The sequence below is a fragment of the Populus euphratica genome, unplaced genomic scaffold, assembly GCF_000495115.2.
Source record: "Populus euphratica unplaced genomic scaffold, PopEup_1.0 scaffold19.1, whole genome shotgun sequence".
Taxonomy (NCBI): Eukaryota; Viridiplantae; Streptophyta; class Magnoliopsida; order Malpighiales; family Salicaceae; genus Populus; species Populus euphratica.
Genome location: NW_011499853.1, coordinates 1,357,514 through 1,375,321, shown reverse-complemented (window position 1 = coordinate 1,375,321; position 17,808 = coordinate 1,357,514). Strand labels below are relative to the sequence as shown.

The following is a 17,808-nucleotide window of genomic DNA, read 5'->3' as shown; positions in this document are numbered from 1 at the left end:
TTTTTTAAACTTATGACTCAACTAGGTATTGTTTAGATCAAGCTAATCGACATATTAAAAGATATAACTGACATGAGAGTAAAATAAACTAAAACTTTTCATCATTAATATAGCGATAATAGCTTCAATTATAAGCATTATTAACCCAATCTAACGTTATATAATAAATTAATTCTCCAATTCATTCAATAATAAATTTAGCTATTAACCTTAATTATAAAAAACAATCCAACACCCTTACCATTAAAATGAGAAAAAAAATATCACATTCTTTCTGTGAAGGACCATATTTCTTTATGGACTTATTCGTGGGCTGATTACTGGGCCTATTTTCTTAAAGAAGCCCATCAAGCTTTAAAAAAGGACTGATACAAGTAAAAAAAATAATCATTGATTAACTTCAAGCGACGAGTCGCTATCCCGCAGATAAAGTACGAACAACTGCCTGACAAATAGCTGTCGTTGCAAAAACTACAAGCCGTCTAAAATTTAAAGCAAAAAGGTCAAAAACAATGACGTATTGTCTGCTGCTGCTGTTGATACTCTTATATCAATTCCCCCGAATGTTGTTAATGAAAGAAATCTAAAGACACTGTTATGAAACAGATACGTATCTCTTGAAAGAGAAAGAAATAAAAAAAAGAGGGTGAGAACTTTAGAGAAAAAGATGGTGTGGATGGTAAATAAGCAGGTACAAATAGGGAAAGGGAAGAGATGTCACTTATGGTTAGGGGCATTATTATGCTGGCTTTGTTTCATGGTAGTCACTCCAAAAATCACTTTATCTCACAAACCTCTCCAGTTTGCTGACATGAGAAATTTCCTTGGTATGTTTGATTTTTCTTTGTAAAGTTCGTATCTTTTTAATCTCTTTTGATCATTTACTTGATTTTACTATCTGGGTTTGATTGTGTTTTTCTGGGTGCAGGAGTGCCTAATACTTTGAATGTGATCACCAATTTCCCTTTTTTGCTTGTTGGTGTTGTGGGGTTTGTGCTTTCTCTTCAAGGATGCTTTTTTAACATAAGGTAACTTAGTATTAACTATTGTTGGTGTGTGTGAGAGGGGGGTTTCTTTGAGTTTGCTTTTTTTTTTTTTATGAGATTGTTGTGGTTTGTCGCTGCAGCTTGAAAGGAGAGGTTTGGGGCTGGGCACTATTTTATGGTGGAATAGTGGGTTTGGCTTTTGGTTCTGCTTACTATCATCTCAAGCCTGATGACAGTAGAGTAATGTGGGACACCTTACCGGTTAGCATTGCTATTTTGCTTCACAATTCTCTTTGTTTTCTTGCCATTTTTTTTCTCTGTTTTTGTGGTTAAAAATGTATGAAAGGAAAGTAAATTAGCGTATATCACTTTTCTTTAACCGCCACCGGACTTGGGTAAAGCAGCCCCGTGGTGCACTTGCCGAGGGCCTGTGCACCCCAGGATTAGTTGGGCCTTGGCATGTTTATCAGCTCTTTCTTTTATCACCACCATCTTTTTGCTTGCACGACATGTCTTTGTTAATCAATTTCTTAATGTGCATTGCTAAATGCAGATGATGATAGCATATTCTTCACTTTTCTCTAGTTTCATGGCAGAGAGAGTGGGGCAAAGGGCTGGATTGAGTTGCTTGTTTGGATTGCTATTTGCTGTTTTGTTTAGTACAGCTTATGCAAGGTTGGTTTCTACTTCCTGGTTTCAATGCTGAACCAGTTGTTTAGTTGATTGTATCTCTTATGTCAAGGAATATCTATAGCTTTCTGCTGAATATGAGTTGCTACTTGCTAGTTGGTTGCAGAACATTTAATGATCTTCGATTGTGCATGATGTTCCAGTTGATTCCATGCGTAGCTATACCGGCCATGACTTTTTTATACCCACCCAAATACACGCATTCAAGATATTGGCTTTGGGCAGCAGGTATCTGATGCTCTATCTGATTCTCTTTTAATTTTTATTCTTAGCTATTAAAGAATGCAACACATTTAAGGTGCATTTGTGTATTTCATTACAAAATGCCTCAATTTCATGATTTTTGTACAAATAGAGTGAAGTGACATATTGGTAATTGAGCTACTCAATGGATCTATGCAGCACATTTATGTGCCACCGTATTGATTCAAAAGACCTCCCCATTTCACAATTTTGTTGTAAATTGAGTGAAGTGAGAGATTGGTAGCTGAGCAATTCGATGAAGCTATAAGAATATTCATGAACTGTTAAGTAGGATAATTGTGATAATCTGAACTTTTGATGAAGGGATGTTCATATAATGAAAGATACGTATTTTTGTGAGCAGTACAAAAGAAATAATATAATTTAAAACTGAATTTTACCAACAATAAAACAACAACATATACTGCAACCCAGATTGTGGACGATTTATATCTAATGGAATCAAACTTGCTCTCTCCTTCTCTCTTTATCTCCCTGTGCCCATGTCTTCAAGTTTGAAGTGTTGATAAAAAGTTCTGGTTATGGCGGGAAAAATTGTATGAACTTATCCTCCCATGCCATGTTCTCAACTAATATCTCGTTACGTTCCCTAACATGCTTAGTACATCTCTGTGTGAACTTCTGTTGAAAACAATTTGGTAGTCAATCATCGTCATTTTAACTTCTTATGTTGACCTTTTATTTTCACATTGCTATGTGTTTGGTTAATATTATTTTCAAATGCATGTAGAATATCCTTCTCATATCCTAGAGTGTATTTAGGAAAAAGAAAAGGCCAAAAAGCAATGCAATTTGATCTGCAGTAGTAATTAGCCTTGTTATATATGAGAGTTATGAATATAACATATAGGGTATATTCACTTGGCTCAAGTTTAGCTGCTTTAGGTGTTTGCTGTTTGATTGAATTAAGCTTAAATTAGATTTGTTGGATATTTGCTTGATGCTTGAATTTCATCTTTTTAATGGTTTATGGGTAGTTATCTCTCACTCATATGAATAATTTTGACCTTTGTAAAAACATCACTTGTGCAAAATTTGCTTGTTCTATAAGAAAAGCTATTTGTGGAAGATAAATGAGATATTCAGTACTACCTGAAGATTTTTCTCTATTGTTTATGATGAGAAGTGATAGGATAGGCAACAGTATTTGGATATGCACCCTTCTAAACAAAACTGTTAGTAAAAGAGCTGCAAACTTTTAATTGTATATTCCTTTTTTCAGTTTAGTATTCTGCTTCTTGCACCCCTGTTTTTTCTGTTGACGGTTTTTTCCTTGAATGCCTTTTAGTTGTAATAAATAATGCATAGTTTGACAAACTCTGTATAGTTGTGGGTTCTGGTAGCTTTTTTTTTATTTATTTCATGCTCATCTATTTGTAAATCTTAACACCTCGGTTTTCAGGTGTTTGCCTTTTAGCCAAGTTTGAAGATGCTCTTGACAAGAAAATATACAATGCAAATTGGTACCTTATCAGCGGCCACTCCTTGGAGCACTTGTGCTCGGCAGCAATTCCTGTTTTGTTCGCAATTATGCTCATACACAGAACCATTAGATGTCAAAGGTATGTAAACTCTGCAACTTGAAGAATTAGATAAGCCGAAGTCAACTTGCTGTCACGTGGAATTTGCAAAGGAGTCTTATTAGTGGTACATAAGGCCATTTCTTTTGCGTTATCAAAGATGGCTGAGGTGCACTTTTGCGCCATGAATATTGTCTTGCTTTATAAAACCATTTTGTATGGCCATGTGTAATTGTTACTTCCTTTTCTGTCATAGCAATGGCCTCGTCTCCCTTTATTTTGTGTAGATGGTCCTCGCTTCACTTATGATCTCAACTGCCTCGAGTTGCTGTGTTTTCAGTCCATTTGTTTTGTTTTGTTTTAGATCTTTTTGCCAATAAAAGGTTAAATAGGCTCTAACATGTTCCTGGCTAATAACAGATTAGGTGATTTGAAAGAGTGCCCGCGTCCTTGAAGAAAATGGAGTGAAGACTTTCATTTCTGGTGCTGCTGCCGACAGGTGCCTTAACAATCAGTGTAGGAAGAACATTAAAATGTAGAAACCGATCTACATGAAATCCTTTCCCCGATTTATTTTCAATGTGCAAGATATGTCTTCATTCTGAGTTCGCACACATTTCTATCGTCCCTCTATTCCAACCTTTAATCTTCAATTGGCCTGGCAGAATGCAGTAGAAATAAAGTTCATATCACCAACAATGCCCCCTTACATCAACTTGATTTTGTTCTTCGACATGAACTGCACTCCTCCACCCAGTAGCATTATCATTGGCGAGAGCCTGGTAACATAATGGCAGTTGCAGTAGAAATAGACAGTAGAGTTTCTCATATAGCTGCATTTCAAGCACTGCTCATAATTCAGATACCAGGTTGATGTGGCCTTCATTCTTTGTAGGCCTTAAACCAGTTATTTCATGCTCTACGTTGTTGATCCATAATTTATTTATTTTTAAAGTATTTTTTTTTAAAACAATTAAGATAATAATATATTAAATCGAGTTAATCTATATTAGTTTATTTAAGTTATGGACTTCAATAATATATATATATATATATATATATATATATTTTAATTTAGTTATATGATAAATAAATGTGAAACCCAATATTAAAAGCTAGCACATGTAAAAACAGAATGAAACTAATAGGAATGTGGCAAAGATTTTTTGTTATTAATATGAATTTAAGAGTTAATTATAATTTATTTTTTATAATTCCTTGAAACTATTTAATTAGTCATTATAGTATAAAACTTAATCAAATGATGCCTTAATTAGTCTTTGGCTCATACATTTTATGTTGTTAATATATTCATTAATACATTTTAACATTATTTCTTTTTGAAATAATTATGTTCTAACAATTTGAATATGCATTTAATTATTAATTTAGTAGGCCACATATATTAGGTTGTGTATTTTGTTATGACTTTTTTATAGGAAACCAAAAATAAATCCTGGCTAGAAATTCAAATGTCTAATGAAAAAATAATTTTAAAAATGTTTTAAACTTTTTCATACTCATATATCCACATTTATCTTGTATGTCATTTTTTAATCCAAATATTCTTTAAATCACTAAAATAAAATTATTTTTTGAGAAAATAAAACAAAATAAAAAAATTCAAAACCCTATGGAAATGAAAATGATAGAAAAAATAAGATCATACATATAGGCTTAGCCTGTATATCTAGTGAGTCTGGGCTTTTGAAACAAAGTACATACGAGTAAGCTTTTTATCTCAAGCTAGTGAGTCTGGGCTTTTGAAACAAAGTACATACGAGTAAGCTTTTTATCTCAAGCTTGTGTGTTTAGACCAGGTTATTTGTTTAATTTTTTTAAAATAAATAAGAAGATAAATCCTCTTATTTTCTAGAATTTGGCCACCATCATGGTTGTGAAAAATTCAAGTTTGATTTTTGTTTAAAAATAAATTTTGACTTGAAAACATTTAATAAAATTTTTAAAATCTCTAAAAACCCTTTAAAATGATTCTAAAACCAAATTGAAAATTAATTTTCTTTTTCAATCATGATATGTTTTTCTAAACAAGATTAAGGTTTGAAACAACTATATTAAACTATCATAATCAAATAGAACCCATTGATATTCCATAATTTTTTTTCTTGAAATCAATGTCAATTAATGAGTTTCTCTCTTCAACCTAAAATTAATGACTTATTCTTTCATTTTTCATTTCTTACTAGATAATAAAATTTAAAAGAAATGAACTTCTTGTTTAAACTTGAAACTACAAAAATTACAGACTACGAAAACTATTTAGTCATCTAATGATGAACTTATAACTAATCAAGCATATTGATCAATAATGGGGATTGGAAGATTAAGAATTGTATGGCACATGGATGGCACACACTGTGGCTGTTCTTACAAGACAAATATGCTCATGCTTTCACATGTAATTTTGTTGCTTTTCGACTAAACTTTTCTGCGGCCATGTATCATATACTAACATGCATGTTCACGTGCATTTGCTTAGAGGGGTCGCGGCCTTGTTATCACTGCGTACCAACCTGGAGAAGACGAACCAAAATCACCTGTGTTAGTTCGATCCAATTTGGCTTCAATCTTGCAGGTGTATTGTTTTTTTTTATTATTATTAATAGAGATGTTGGAGCTAGCTTCCATGAACTTCAACTAACCCTATAGGTCCTGAAGTTCACCACGATGTAACTTGCTGGTGTATGCTATCTTCAGAATCTCAGAATCATGCCAAGTCTGGTAATGGTGCCGAGCTTGCTATCTTCAGAATCTCTTCTTCTCTCATCATCGAGGGAATGGCTATATGCTCACACTTCACATCATTACGTATTGCAGCACTACTTTTGCAGATAAAACATGCACCCAGTCTGTGTGGAGCACACACGGATGCTGACATGAAACCCATTCTGGTGCCACCATAAGTCAAAATGTCTTTGTGGCGTCGGTGGATGTCTTAAAACGGGTTTTATTGCCGGTGAGAATCCGAACAGTGTTCTTCTCACAAGAAAAACTAGCTTCTTACCGCTAGACTCAACCCTTGCTGATAGGTAAAAGTATGCTTGTCACCGGAAAGAGTCAACATTCTTATTATTAATGATTTTTTATTTTATTTTATTTTATGAAATTTGTTTTTTAATATATATTGAACACCTGTGATACATATCATAAACATATTGTAAAAACTGTAGTAGAAGAATGAGCATTTACATTATGACAGCTTGGTTGGGCCTTGGCCCACAATCCACAGATTCATGGGCTGGCAATTCTTATGAATATGAGCCTGGAAAGATGACTGCTATCTATCTTCTCTATTACCTCCTCCTTCTTGTACTGTCACGTGACCCGTCGCCTATCCAATTTTCTTCATATAAATTATAGAAAATTTCTTAGATGTTTATATTTTATTAATTATAGAATTTTTTTTCCTTAGGCGGTGATATGTAAGTAATAACCCCATGAATGAAAGCTTAATTCAAATTGAAAATAACATTTGCCAATAAAAACTTCATTTATTATAAAATAAACTAGATAAGAAAAGCATAAATATTATGTAAATAATACTTGAAAAGAAGAAGAAAATAGTTAAATAAGGGCCAACCTTGAAATTCAAAGAATATATTGCATTATAAATGAATCTTCTCCATGAATAGAACTAAGGTATAATTTTTTCAAGAAATATCAATATTATATATGTACATTTTATCACATGATGAAAATTGAATTAAATGAGTACATTTTGTCATATAATAGGGATTAAAAAATAAATAAATGCATCATATTAGAGATTAATATGCATTAATCTAATTTATCTTGTCCCTTTCTTTTTCAAATATTCCCGAAACTCTATTGCTAAAGGCATTAATCTAAACTTAACCATGTGTAAAACTTTCACCTGTCAGTCTCAAATCTCTCTTAAGTAAATGTCAACTTTTTAACCCAATTCATCAAATATATTCACTGTTGTTGTAGATTACGGATAATTAAAGGTTTGGAGGTGAAATTGTGGTTTTAGCAACTATTGACAAATGAAGCATCCCGACCTACTGTAGACTTGTGTTTACCCTCCTCCATTCACTCACAACTTACATTTTATTGGTATTAACCAACTATTTAATTCGTGATTTGATAAAGATAAGATTTTTTTAGTATATATATATATTTTTATAATAAATGCAAAAAAAAAAATTGAAAAACAAAATTAAAATTAAAAATATATAATTAAAAAAATTAATTAATTGTGTTACACTGTCAAATTTATGACCAGATACATGTAACTTTTTTTATATCAAACAATATTTAAAAAAAATGATTGCATGTGGGACTAAAATAAAATATAACTCTAAATGTTTAATAATAAATCAAACAAACAATAAAATGATGTGTTTTTTTATTTTAAAAATTAAAAATATATTAAAATAAAAATAAAAACATACTAGATATCTACACGCCTAGCCTATAAAAGATCTACCTTAGATGCTAGGCCATGAAAAAAGCCTAGCCTTTTTGGTTTGCCAATACTGGGATGGATGACTAGCAAACAATACATCATCTAGTAGCTTAGTTAGCTCAGTTTTCAGCGACTAGGGATCATTGGAAAATTAAGCCCTAGATGTTTTTTATCTGGGAATTTAATTCTCAGCTATTTTTTTACTAAAAATATCTAAAAAAACATCTTGGATATTCTAATAAACTCATTCATAGTCTTAAAAAATTAAAACATCATAGAAAAACCTAGAATCAATCCAAAATTAAAAGTTTTTCTGAGTCCAAACTTATTTTTTAGGTAATTTAAAAATAAAAAAACAATTAAATAAAAATTTTCTTATTAAATAAAACCTATTGATACTAAGATCAATTATATTAGTAATTAAAATAAATATAAATTATTACTTTTTTATCGTAGAAATCTAATGACCTTTTCTTTCCCTTCTTAAAACAAGAAATAAAAAAATAAAGTTTTGAATTTAATTTTTTTTGAGATTTTAAAAATTAAAAAGAGCTGGTATTTATAATTTAGAAAGCAGTAAAGTGAAGATTTCTCTAGCACAGCATAACTTTATTTTTCTGCAATAATAATAAAAAAGAAAAGATAGACGACGGAATCCTCCTGTTGTAAAAAATTGAAATCAACTTTAAAGGTCCTCGTTCATAAATTGCACCATGGAAATTACACTAGGATGCCCAGAGGATCGCCAACAAAGTAGCTAAATAAAAAGTTAAATATTAAATATTATTTTTATTTTTAATTTTTATTATTTTAATGTATTAGACAAACAGATAATTATTTTAACTATTTATTACGTAAAAAGCTATTTTTACATTTCTTTGTAGAAATGATAAAAACAAATAACTATTGACCAACGATTATTTTTATAGTTGTTGGCCAATAATTCATTTTCTCACTCCAACACGTGAGACAAACAATATCTAAATATATAAATGTTTGTGTAACTTAATTTTTTTATATTTTTATTTATATTATTCACGTGAAAGTTTGTTGTTAATTTTGAACTATTATTGTCTAATGTTTTACTATTACTTTCTAACTTTCAACTGTTACTATCTAATTTTAAACAGTTAATGTCTGATCATCTAATTGTTATTATCTAACTTTAAACTATTATTATCTAAATACTCATCAGATTTTTAACTATATTTAAAATTATAAAACATAAAATACATTTCAATTAGATATATAATTATATTAAAATTAATTTAATATAAAATATATTAAAATATAACTTATTTTTTAAATAGCTTTTTATCACTGTAATGTATATAATAAAAAAAATTATATTTATATTATTTTAAAAAATAATTTTTTTTATTTGACTCTTTAATATAATATTTTTCATTATAAATACTCTTAGTTTAGTTTAGACAAGCTATGTGGGATAAGAAATTATAATTGTAAAATATGACTGGTGGGTGGATAGGGGTCTGGTAAAAAAAAAATAAAAAAAAATTGTTTAATTCAATCAAAAACTCGGTTGATTTATTAATATCCTAGAGATACGCGAGAATTTAATTTATTGATACCCACGTGTTTCATCAAAATTACCAGGTTTCGTAATTTAAAACTCAAGCCACGTGTTTGCACAAGGAGAAGGTAGATGATAGTTAGCAGTCCTCTGCTTGTTATTTTCAGTGTTTGTTTATTTTAATAAAAAAATATTAACATTTTTAAAACAACTTAAAAAGATTAATTTAATATTTTTAAAATGAAATTAAAAACAATTTAAGCACTTTTCCTGTTAATGAAAGCGTTCCTCTATTAAATGCAATTTAAGAAATTTTAGAATGTAATTACCTTCTCATACTTATTTTACAATTTATAGTTTTTAAATTTAATTTGGGTGATCGATTATATAAAATAAAATAATATTATTTTTATCAAAAACATTTTTTATTAGATTATTAATTCAACCCGTGTTTTTTATAGGGCCATCTAAATTTTTTTATTCCCTTATTTTTTTAACTCAATGTAATTTATTCTTAAAGTGATGGAATCTTAGATTAATATGTTAAAATAAATTAAAATTTAAAATTATATTTAAAATTAAAATAACAAAACATTAAAGATATATAAGAGAGAGATAAAATATTTCAGTTTAGGTAAAAATATTTTTATTATTTTGGGTGGACTCCTCGAAATAAAATTTTCTTTTATTATACATCCTTTTATTTTCAAATTACATTAAAAAAAGTAACTACTTATTCCTAGACTTAGACTTGCTTTCAGCGCGTTATAATTTTTTTCTTTCTAAAAGCCAGATGACGCGGGGAACCAGCTGGCAAGGTGTGTGTGTGTATATATATATATATATATATAGCGCGCGTGCAAATTGTGATGGTGAGCGGAGAAGCGAGGTGGTGGTGTGCAAATACGAGGGGAAGGCCCTGTGATAAATTTTAGAGCCCCAAATAAGATGCAATTGTAAGGCATTGGAAAGATCTTCAAATATATTTTTGCCCCACAAATCAATATTACTGCTCGGTTTACAGTATCTGAAGGCGACAGACACATTTTTTTAATGTATTTTTTACAAATGAATATTCCACATCTATATATAAATTTAATTTACACTTTAATTCTCTTTTAGTTTGTCATTTTCAATTCGTGTTAAAAATGTTTTTGAAATTATAGTAGTAATTGCTGTTTAAAATAATTTTTATTTAGAAATATATTAAAATAATATTTTTTAAAATTATTTTTGATTTCAACACATAAAAATATCTAAAAATATATATAAAAACATTTTTTTATAAAAAAAATTAAAAGATAAAAAAAACATTGTAAACACAGTCGAAATGCAGACAAAACTCTTAAGACAAGCGAGTTTTTGGAAAAAAACAAGAACAAAACGTCAAATGTATTATGGGAATTGAGTGTGTACTTTTTTACCCATAAATTCAATGAAAGGTATCCTTCCTCGTATCGACCTGGACTTACTATGCACATTAATTAAAATGGACACGACTAGTTATATGCCACTCTATTATTTTAATTAATAGTTAATTGATTCCTAAGTACCACCTTAATATTTTAATTGAAATGCTTCTACTTTACTGTTACACACATTATAATAGAATATACATACATGGACATAGACTAGATAGATTTAATACAAGAGTCGATTTAGTGATAAGAGCTAACACTTCATGTTTATGAGATTTGAAGCTCAACATTTCCCAAGACTTTCTTGTAGTCGCCACGACGTCAAGAAATTTTAAATATTGTTTTTTAAATATATTTTCTTAAGAAATATATTTAAATAATATATTTTTTATTTTTTAAAAAAATTATTCATGTTAAAAAATATATAAAAAATAATTTTAATTTAAAAGTTTTAAAAAATTTTAAAATACTATTTGAAAGACTATTTCAATTAGGGGTGAGAAAAAAACTGAAAAACTAATTAAATTGATAAAATTAAAAAAATAATCAAAAAAATCTAACTATAAAAAAAATCAATTAAAATTTTTAAAAAATTAACCAGTTTAAAAAAAAAATCTAACCGTAAAAAAAAATCAATTAGAATTTTTAAAAAATTAACTAGTTCGGTTTCAGTTTTGATTTTATAAGATTAAAACCGAAAAAACTGAACCGAACCCAAATAAAAAAAACAAAAAAAACTTAGCCAAACTGGTTTGAACATCGAACCCAAATAAAAAAAACTTAGCCAAACTGGTTTGAACTAGTTTTTATTCTAAAAAATTGAACCGAATCGAAACTGGTCGGTTTGAATTGACTTTGATTTTTTTAAATGCAATTTGATTATTTTTTGATAAAAATCAAATCAAATAAAAAATAATTATCTCTAATTTCAATCAACCTGAAATATAGAAATCATCGTTGTAAAAAATATGAAAGAATCACTTATGTGTTTATTTAATAAAAAATAATTTTAAATTCGATGAGTATTAATTTTATATGATATAGTTGACTTAGCTAGTATGAAAACAACTTTAAAATTAATTTTATTTTTTAAAAAAAATTAATTAAAAATAAAAGAATTACTATGTGTTTATTTTAACATAAAATAATTTTAAATTAAGTGAGTATTAATTTGACATCATTTGATTGACTAAGTTAGTATAAAAACAATCTAAAAAAACATAATTTCAATTTTTTTTTAAAGATTGAATTAACCACCTCTTCTGTTTTTTTTTCTTCTTAAAAGTTAATGTTAAAGTTGAAAGCACTAGTTCGTTCGTAAGAAGAAAAGAAAAGAAAATCTCGAGTCCGCGAAGGGCTGAGGCATTGACACGTCGTGCTTATCGTCACTGTTTCTCTTTATTCTCACAGGATTGAACACCACAGCTTCACGCTAGTGTCGGTGGCCCTGGCTAAGTACAAAATTCGTCATTCGTCTTAGGCTTTTCTGCTAAGAACACGAAAGCTTCCGTCATAATATATATATATAAAATTATGAGACACTCATCCTGACCTAATAATCAAGAGGGCCTTGCAAATAGAACCTCGAGAGCAGCATAGTCAATGGGGTAATTATTGACTTGGGACTTAAGTTAAGTTGGTGTCTGGTGACTGTCTGGGATTATTAAGTTATTTTTGCCCAGCCTGAAGCAATGCCAGGATTTTGATACTACTTTCGAGAGACGTCGGTGGTTTCTCAGTGCCCTTCGTGGGCATGGATTTGGTAGATCTCTAGCTGCCATTTTCAGTTGCTTTCCATCCATCAGTAACTTCGGTCTCACTACTGCTCCTCCTGCTGTTCTTGATGACTTCTTCTTGAGTGCTTAGTTTTCTGTTAATGTATTTTTAACTGGAATTTTTTTTGAAAAACAATTGTTATTATAATTTCAAAGAAATCTGAACGCCCATCAAAGCAAAAGCCCAAATATTAAATGCAAAAAATCTCTACTGACTTGATTCTTCTCCATATGTTTGATGGCATAAAGAAGGAAAGAATATATTACATTTCACGCTGCTATGGTTAAGGTTTTTCCAAGATAAATCATCCGTATTAAGAAACATGATAGATTGAAAAACATTCATGTGTTAGGTAGGTGAAATTCTTGTTATTTGGATGGTAGAAAATCTTTGATTCTAGGATGAATTATACGTCATACTTCTTCTTCTTTCTTCTTCAAGTTCAAATTCAACATGATAGTATAAAAAACCACTCCGCTAGCCATATAAATCAGATTATACTGCAATAATTAACTCTTTGTCGTTGTTAACATGCTCATAAAAATATTTTTTTTGTTTAAAATTAATTTTTATATATTTTTAATTATTTTAATATAAAAAATAATTTTAAAAAATAACAACAATAATTCCAATTTCCACCATAGAAAAACACCCGTACTTACGGATTCACAGTAGATAGAGGAGGGGATATGTTTGATTGCAAATTAAGGCAGGTTGTGAATGTCATTAGAATTAGATGGGCTAACTTAATTGCTGATCTGTGAATAATACTCTTCAGTAAAGACCACAAAATCATGGATTCAAACCAAAGATCATATCATTACAGCTATTTCCCAGCGAGGCTTATGAAAAAAATTAGGGCAAAAAGTCAATTTAAGGTGAGTGATTAGACATGGCAACAATACAAATCACCCTGGCATGCCATAAAAATGTTCAAACTGCAAAACTAAACCACAAGCCGTATAGGACGACGACGGCGGCAAAAATCACAAGACCCCACCCACCATCACGTGTCAAGCACCGAGCGAGACCCAAACACCAAGCTTGGCTAGATGTCCCTCCCATTAAGATTACAAAATGGAAACTTGTCCTAAAGGTGAGAAAACACTGCAAGTAATCTTTAGTCAAGTCAGTAAATACTAGAGACTAGAGAGAGACTAGAGTGAGAGAGAGAGATTGCAGCTACCCCTCTCAAGAACAAAAGCTTTGCTTGGCAAGATTCCAACTTCGGTCTGCTGTAAGCATCCTTCCCTTTCTTGGTGCTTTGTCCCTGTCTTCCCTTCCCTTTACATCCCCTCTCCTCGTTCTCTCCCTTCACAATTCGCAAACAACTCTTGCTTGGCTAAAAAAGAAAAAGAAAAATGTCAGACAAGGTCTTTCCTTCTTCAAAACCAGCAGCCAATGGCACCGCCACGAACGCCACCACAAACAACCCGCCACCTGCCACCACAAACAAATCCCACCTCTACAACCCTACTTCCCGCCTACCTTACCGTCCACAACCTCACACTCGCCGCCACCGTAGCCGTAGTGGCCGAAACATCTGCTGCTGCTGTTGTTTCTGGACAATCCTCACCATCCTCTTGCTCCTCCTCCTCGCTGCCATAGCCGGTGCTGCTCTTTACATCCTTTACCGCCCTCACCGCCCTTCCTTCACCATCACCTCCCTTCGTATCCACCGCCTTAACCTCACCACATCTCCCGACTCCTCCAGTTCCCATCTTTCCACTCTCTTTAACCTCACAATCATTTCCAAGAATCCCAATTCACATATCTCGCTAGACTATGAACCCTTCACTGTTTCTGCATTATCTGATGGTAATGATGTGTTCCTTGGGAATGGTACTTTACCTGCTTTTAGCTTGAGTAAAAAGAACCAGACAAGTTTTAGAAACGTTGTGGTTTCAGGCTCGAATGACCTTGACGTGGATACAGTAAATTCATTGAGATCGGATCTGAAGAAAAAGAAAAGTGAAAATGGATCGGTAATGTTGAAGATTGAGATGGATACAAAGGTGAAAATGAAGGTGGGTGGATTAAAGACAAAGAGAGTTGGGATAAGAGTTACTTGTGATGGGATCAAAGGGTCTATACCAAAAGGTAAGACACCAACTGTTGCTGTTACTGCTAAGTCCGAGTGTAAGGTTGATCTAAGAATCAAGATTTGGAGGTGGACCTTTTGAAGCTTCTCCTTTCTGTTTTGTTTGTTTTTTGTTTTTCTCTTTGGTTTTATATTTTTGTGGTTTGTAAACTTTTGAGAAGTATGAAAGTGCAAATTATGGATTGAGAAAAAAAAATGATTGAAACTGTGAGTAGGTTAATGAAAGGGAAAAAAAGGGTATTGAAATTAAGAATTCTTTAAATTTTAATTATATTTCGGTGATTCAAGTTAGTCTTCTGTGTTCTTGGCTGATGTATGTTCAGTATTTTAGCGTCAATGGTGTCTTCTTTCTTTTACACTAATAATCCTTGCTCATAAGTGCGATTTACCAGTTGTGTAAACATTGTTAAGCAGTAATTTTAGTGTATGAAAGGCCATGGAACTGCTCTGCTCCAAATCTGGAGTTGTCAGATTCCAGAAGAGAGCAAGATGGGGTGGCTTGCTTGTGTTTTTTTCCCTTCAAGAAAAGGAATGGATGGGTCAGTGATTTGGGCATTTTTGGATCTTTCTTAGTGTGATAGTTGTTTGATCTGATGACTTTATTTTCGAAGTAGCTGGTTTATTTGGAATCATGTGTGGAGGTCACACAAATGCAAGAGCACTGAAATTGATGGCAAAATCACTTTTCAACAATTTATGCAAGCAAATTGTGGAGATCTTTAATGGGGTCTCTCTCTGTTTAACGAGGTTCTCGCGTCCCAGTAACCTTCAAGCAATGAATATTTTACATCTTTCTGCTAGGTAGCTTTTCTTTGATAAAATCATAAATGGGATGTTGTGATCTATGTGACATACACAGTAGAGTAGAAATTCACATTAAAGTCTGGAGTAGCAATAGCTGAGACAATTGCCCCTGCATGGTGTAAGATCCAAGGCACGAAATAATGAATTGGAATTTAGCGTTGCCTTTTTGTAAGCATGTATCTACAGAAACTGAGCTGTTTAGGACAATCCAAGATGGGTGGTCAGAAGGACGAGGAGATTTTGGCTATTTAAACAGGATGAGAGCACACATAAACTTGTGAGCAAAACTCACTGTCTTCTTCACTAGATTGGTGTGAAATCTAGGTTTACATCATTTAAAACAACTTGTTTTCCCTGTGATACATGTACTCCGCTCCCTCTACTTGATGCGATAAAAGCTTAGCTAGATGAATCGTTGGTGCCCCGTTTTCTGCCCTAAGCTTTCAACGAAGAGTTCTTTTTCCAATTTGCGAGGCAGGAGGGGGCAGAGCATGTGAAAGATATGCAAATAGTCAAATCGTGGAGCACGAATTGCTTGATGGATACCACAAAATAAAAATAAAAATAAAAATAAATGTCACTATCAGAAATTAAGGAGGAATAGAGTCTTCATTTTCAGTTTAGACTGAAGGCAAGCTTTCTCGATTCGACATTAGCACCTAAATTTCTCTCTCTTGCTCCTTTCTTGAATTCAAACCGAGAACAAATCCCACTTACATTAAACTCATGTCTCCAAGATTTGCAATGTTATTGCATGAACGTCTGTATTAGCTTCCTTACTCGGTCGTACACCTTCCCCCCTCCCTGGATCTCTTTTTTCGATCATAGTTACAAGATTCAGCCTCACAGGTTGGGTAGATCTATCCATGGATTTACGATTGATCCGGGCTGTTTGAGGAAAAACACAATCCCGTTTGGGAGAAGATTAAACCCAAAAAAAAAAAATCTGATCCAGTCAAACCAACATAATAATTAAAAGAAATATTTTTTATATGACCATTAAATCAGACTTAAATTCTTACGGATGATTACAACCTAGTTGTATAAAAGAAAAGCTTGGCTGGTCTATTCATTGCGGTAATTTGCTCAAATTAGGATTTGAAGATTCTATTTGATTTAGTTTTATTATTTTTCCTTGATTATCATAGATCTTTATGATTTTTAGGGATCTTTTTGTTTTGTTTTAAAGTCAATTTCAAGCCTATATAGAGATTTGCAACCCTCCTAGAAACATAGATTTCAGATCAATATTTTATAAATAAAATTAAGATTTTAGATTTTTTATATATATATTTTAACTCTATTTCAATCTTTAAATGAATTTTGTTGTCCTTCTTGTGCTCTTGCTTGCATCAATTACATTTTGTTTTCCCCTTGGAAGATCCAAAACACCACGCTGCTGCTACAAAAATAAGGTTAGCAGGTGAATGAGCAAAGATTAAACAAAACAAAGAAAAGGCATGGTATAATTGAAAAGGTAAAAGCATCAAACCAGCAAGGGAACAACTCAATCTAATGCGAAATTTTGTCGTACAATTTTATATTTTAGGAAATCAAGTTTCATCTCGATCCCATGATGAGAAACGGTGTGTTTAGTTCGGGTGCACGTGGCCTTTGTGTACTCGGGATTTGAGAGAGAAAAGAACAATCATCAATCACATTGAGCTCAAAGACACTTGAAATGGATTATGATCCTTCTATTGCAAGTGAAAAGTGGAAAATCAAAAGTTCAACACCCACGAAGGTTTTTTTTTTTAATTAATTGAGCTTTGCACTAAAGCTCATTAATTGGAATATATTCCCAGGGAAAAAGCAAGGCTCTTCTGATTGCTGGTCTCACTTTCATGTCCAGGAGGAAACACAAGATTCCTCCACTCTAGATCTGGTTTTATAAAGCTTACCAGACTTGCTTTAGAAGTAAGAAATTCGTGCCCTAATGGTGGTGGGGCCTATTAATGGGTCCAAGGATGTGATAGTCTTATCAGAGACTTCATGGTTCAAGGTTATGAGTGTGTACTGCTAACCTCAAGGATTTCATACAAAGGAAACATTCTGCCATTTGGCTCCGAGAGTTAGTACTTACTACAGTCCACACCATATGTTCTCTCTACTAAAATGGTAGCAATCAAAGTAAAAACAAAAAACACAGAGAGGAAGCTGAGGATCCCACTATGGAACAGTTTGCCAAGTGGTGAGCCAGTGACTCAGAGTGGCAATGGTTCAAGGTTATGAGTGTACTGATAACCTAGCGGCAATGGTTCAAGG

At 31.8% G+C, this 17,808-nt stretch overlaps 2 protein-coding genes across 3 annotated transcripts; both read left to right on the top strand.

The window, feature by feature from the left end:
- The first annotated feature begins 476 nt into the window (after positions 1 to 476).
- On the top strand, positions 477 to 4,426 carry LOC105122195 (Alkaline phytoceramidase (aPHC)). Of its 2 annotated transcripts, XM_011021157.1 has the most exons (8): positions 477 to 827; positions 929 to 1,028; positions 1,127 to 1,247; positions 1,540 to 1,661; positions 1,783 to 1,904; positions 3,343 to 3,502; positions 3,881 to 3,959; positions 4,126 to 4,426. In XM_011021157.1, exons 1-7 carry the CDS (start codon positions 668 to 670, stop codon positions 3,912 to 3,914), a joined length of 819 nt encoding a protein of 272 aa, XP_011019459.1. In that variant the 5' UTR covers positions 477 to 667; the 3' UTR covers positions 3,915 to 3,959; positions 4,126 to 4,426. The 2 variants fall into 2 exon arrangements, with proteins under 2 accessions (XP_011019459.1, XP_011019458.1); XM_011021156.1 differs by having other exon boundaries at positions 478 to 827; positions 3,881 to 4,426.
- A 9,274-nt stretch (positions 4,427 to 13,700) lies between these two features.
- Positions 13,701 to 15,530, top strand: EMB3135 (harpin-induced protein). The gene has a single exon (XM_011021155.1). The coding sequence runs from the start codon at positions 14,000 to 14,002 to the stop codon at positions 14,819 to 14,821; it is 822 nt and encodes a 273-aa protein (XP_011019457.1). The 5' UTR covers positions 13,701 to 13,999; the 3' UTR covers positions 14,822 to 15,530.
- The last annotated feature ends 2,278 nt before the right edge of the window (positions 15,531 to 17,808 follow it).

Excerpts from the sequence above, each read along its gene's own strand:
- LOC105122195 (XM_011021157.1), top strand. The coding sequence starts at position 668 with ATGGTGTGGATGGTAAATAAGCAGGTACAAATAGGGAAAGGGAAGAGA. Across the intron at positions 1,248-1,539 it reads TAATGTGGGACACCTTACCG|ATGATGATAGCATATTCTTC; the intron begins GTTAGCATTGCT and ends TGCTAAATGCAG. Across the intron at positions 1,905-3,342 it reads ATATTGGCTTTGGGCAGCAG|GTGTTTGCCTTTTAGCCAAG; the intron begins GTATCTGATGCT and ends CTCGGTTTTCAG.
- EMB3135 (XM_011021155.1), top strand. The coding sequence starts at position 14,000 with ATGTCAGACAAGGTCTTTCCTTCTTCAAAACCAGCAGCCAATGGCACC.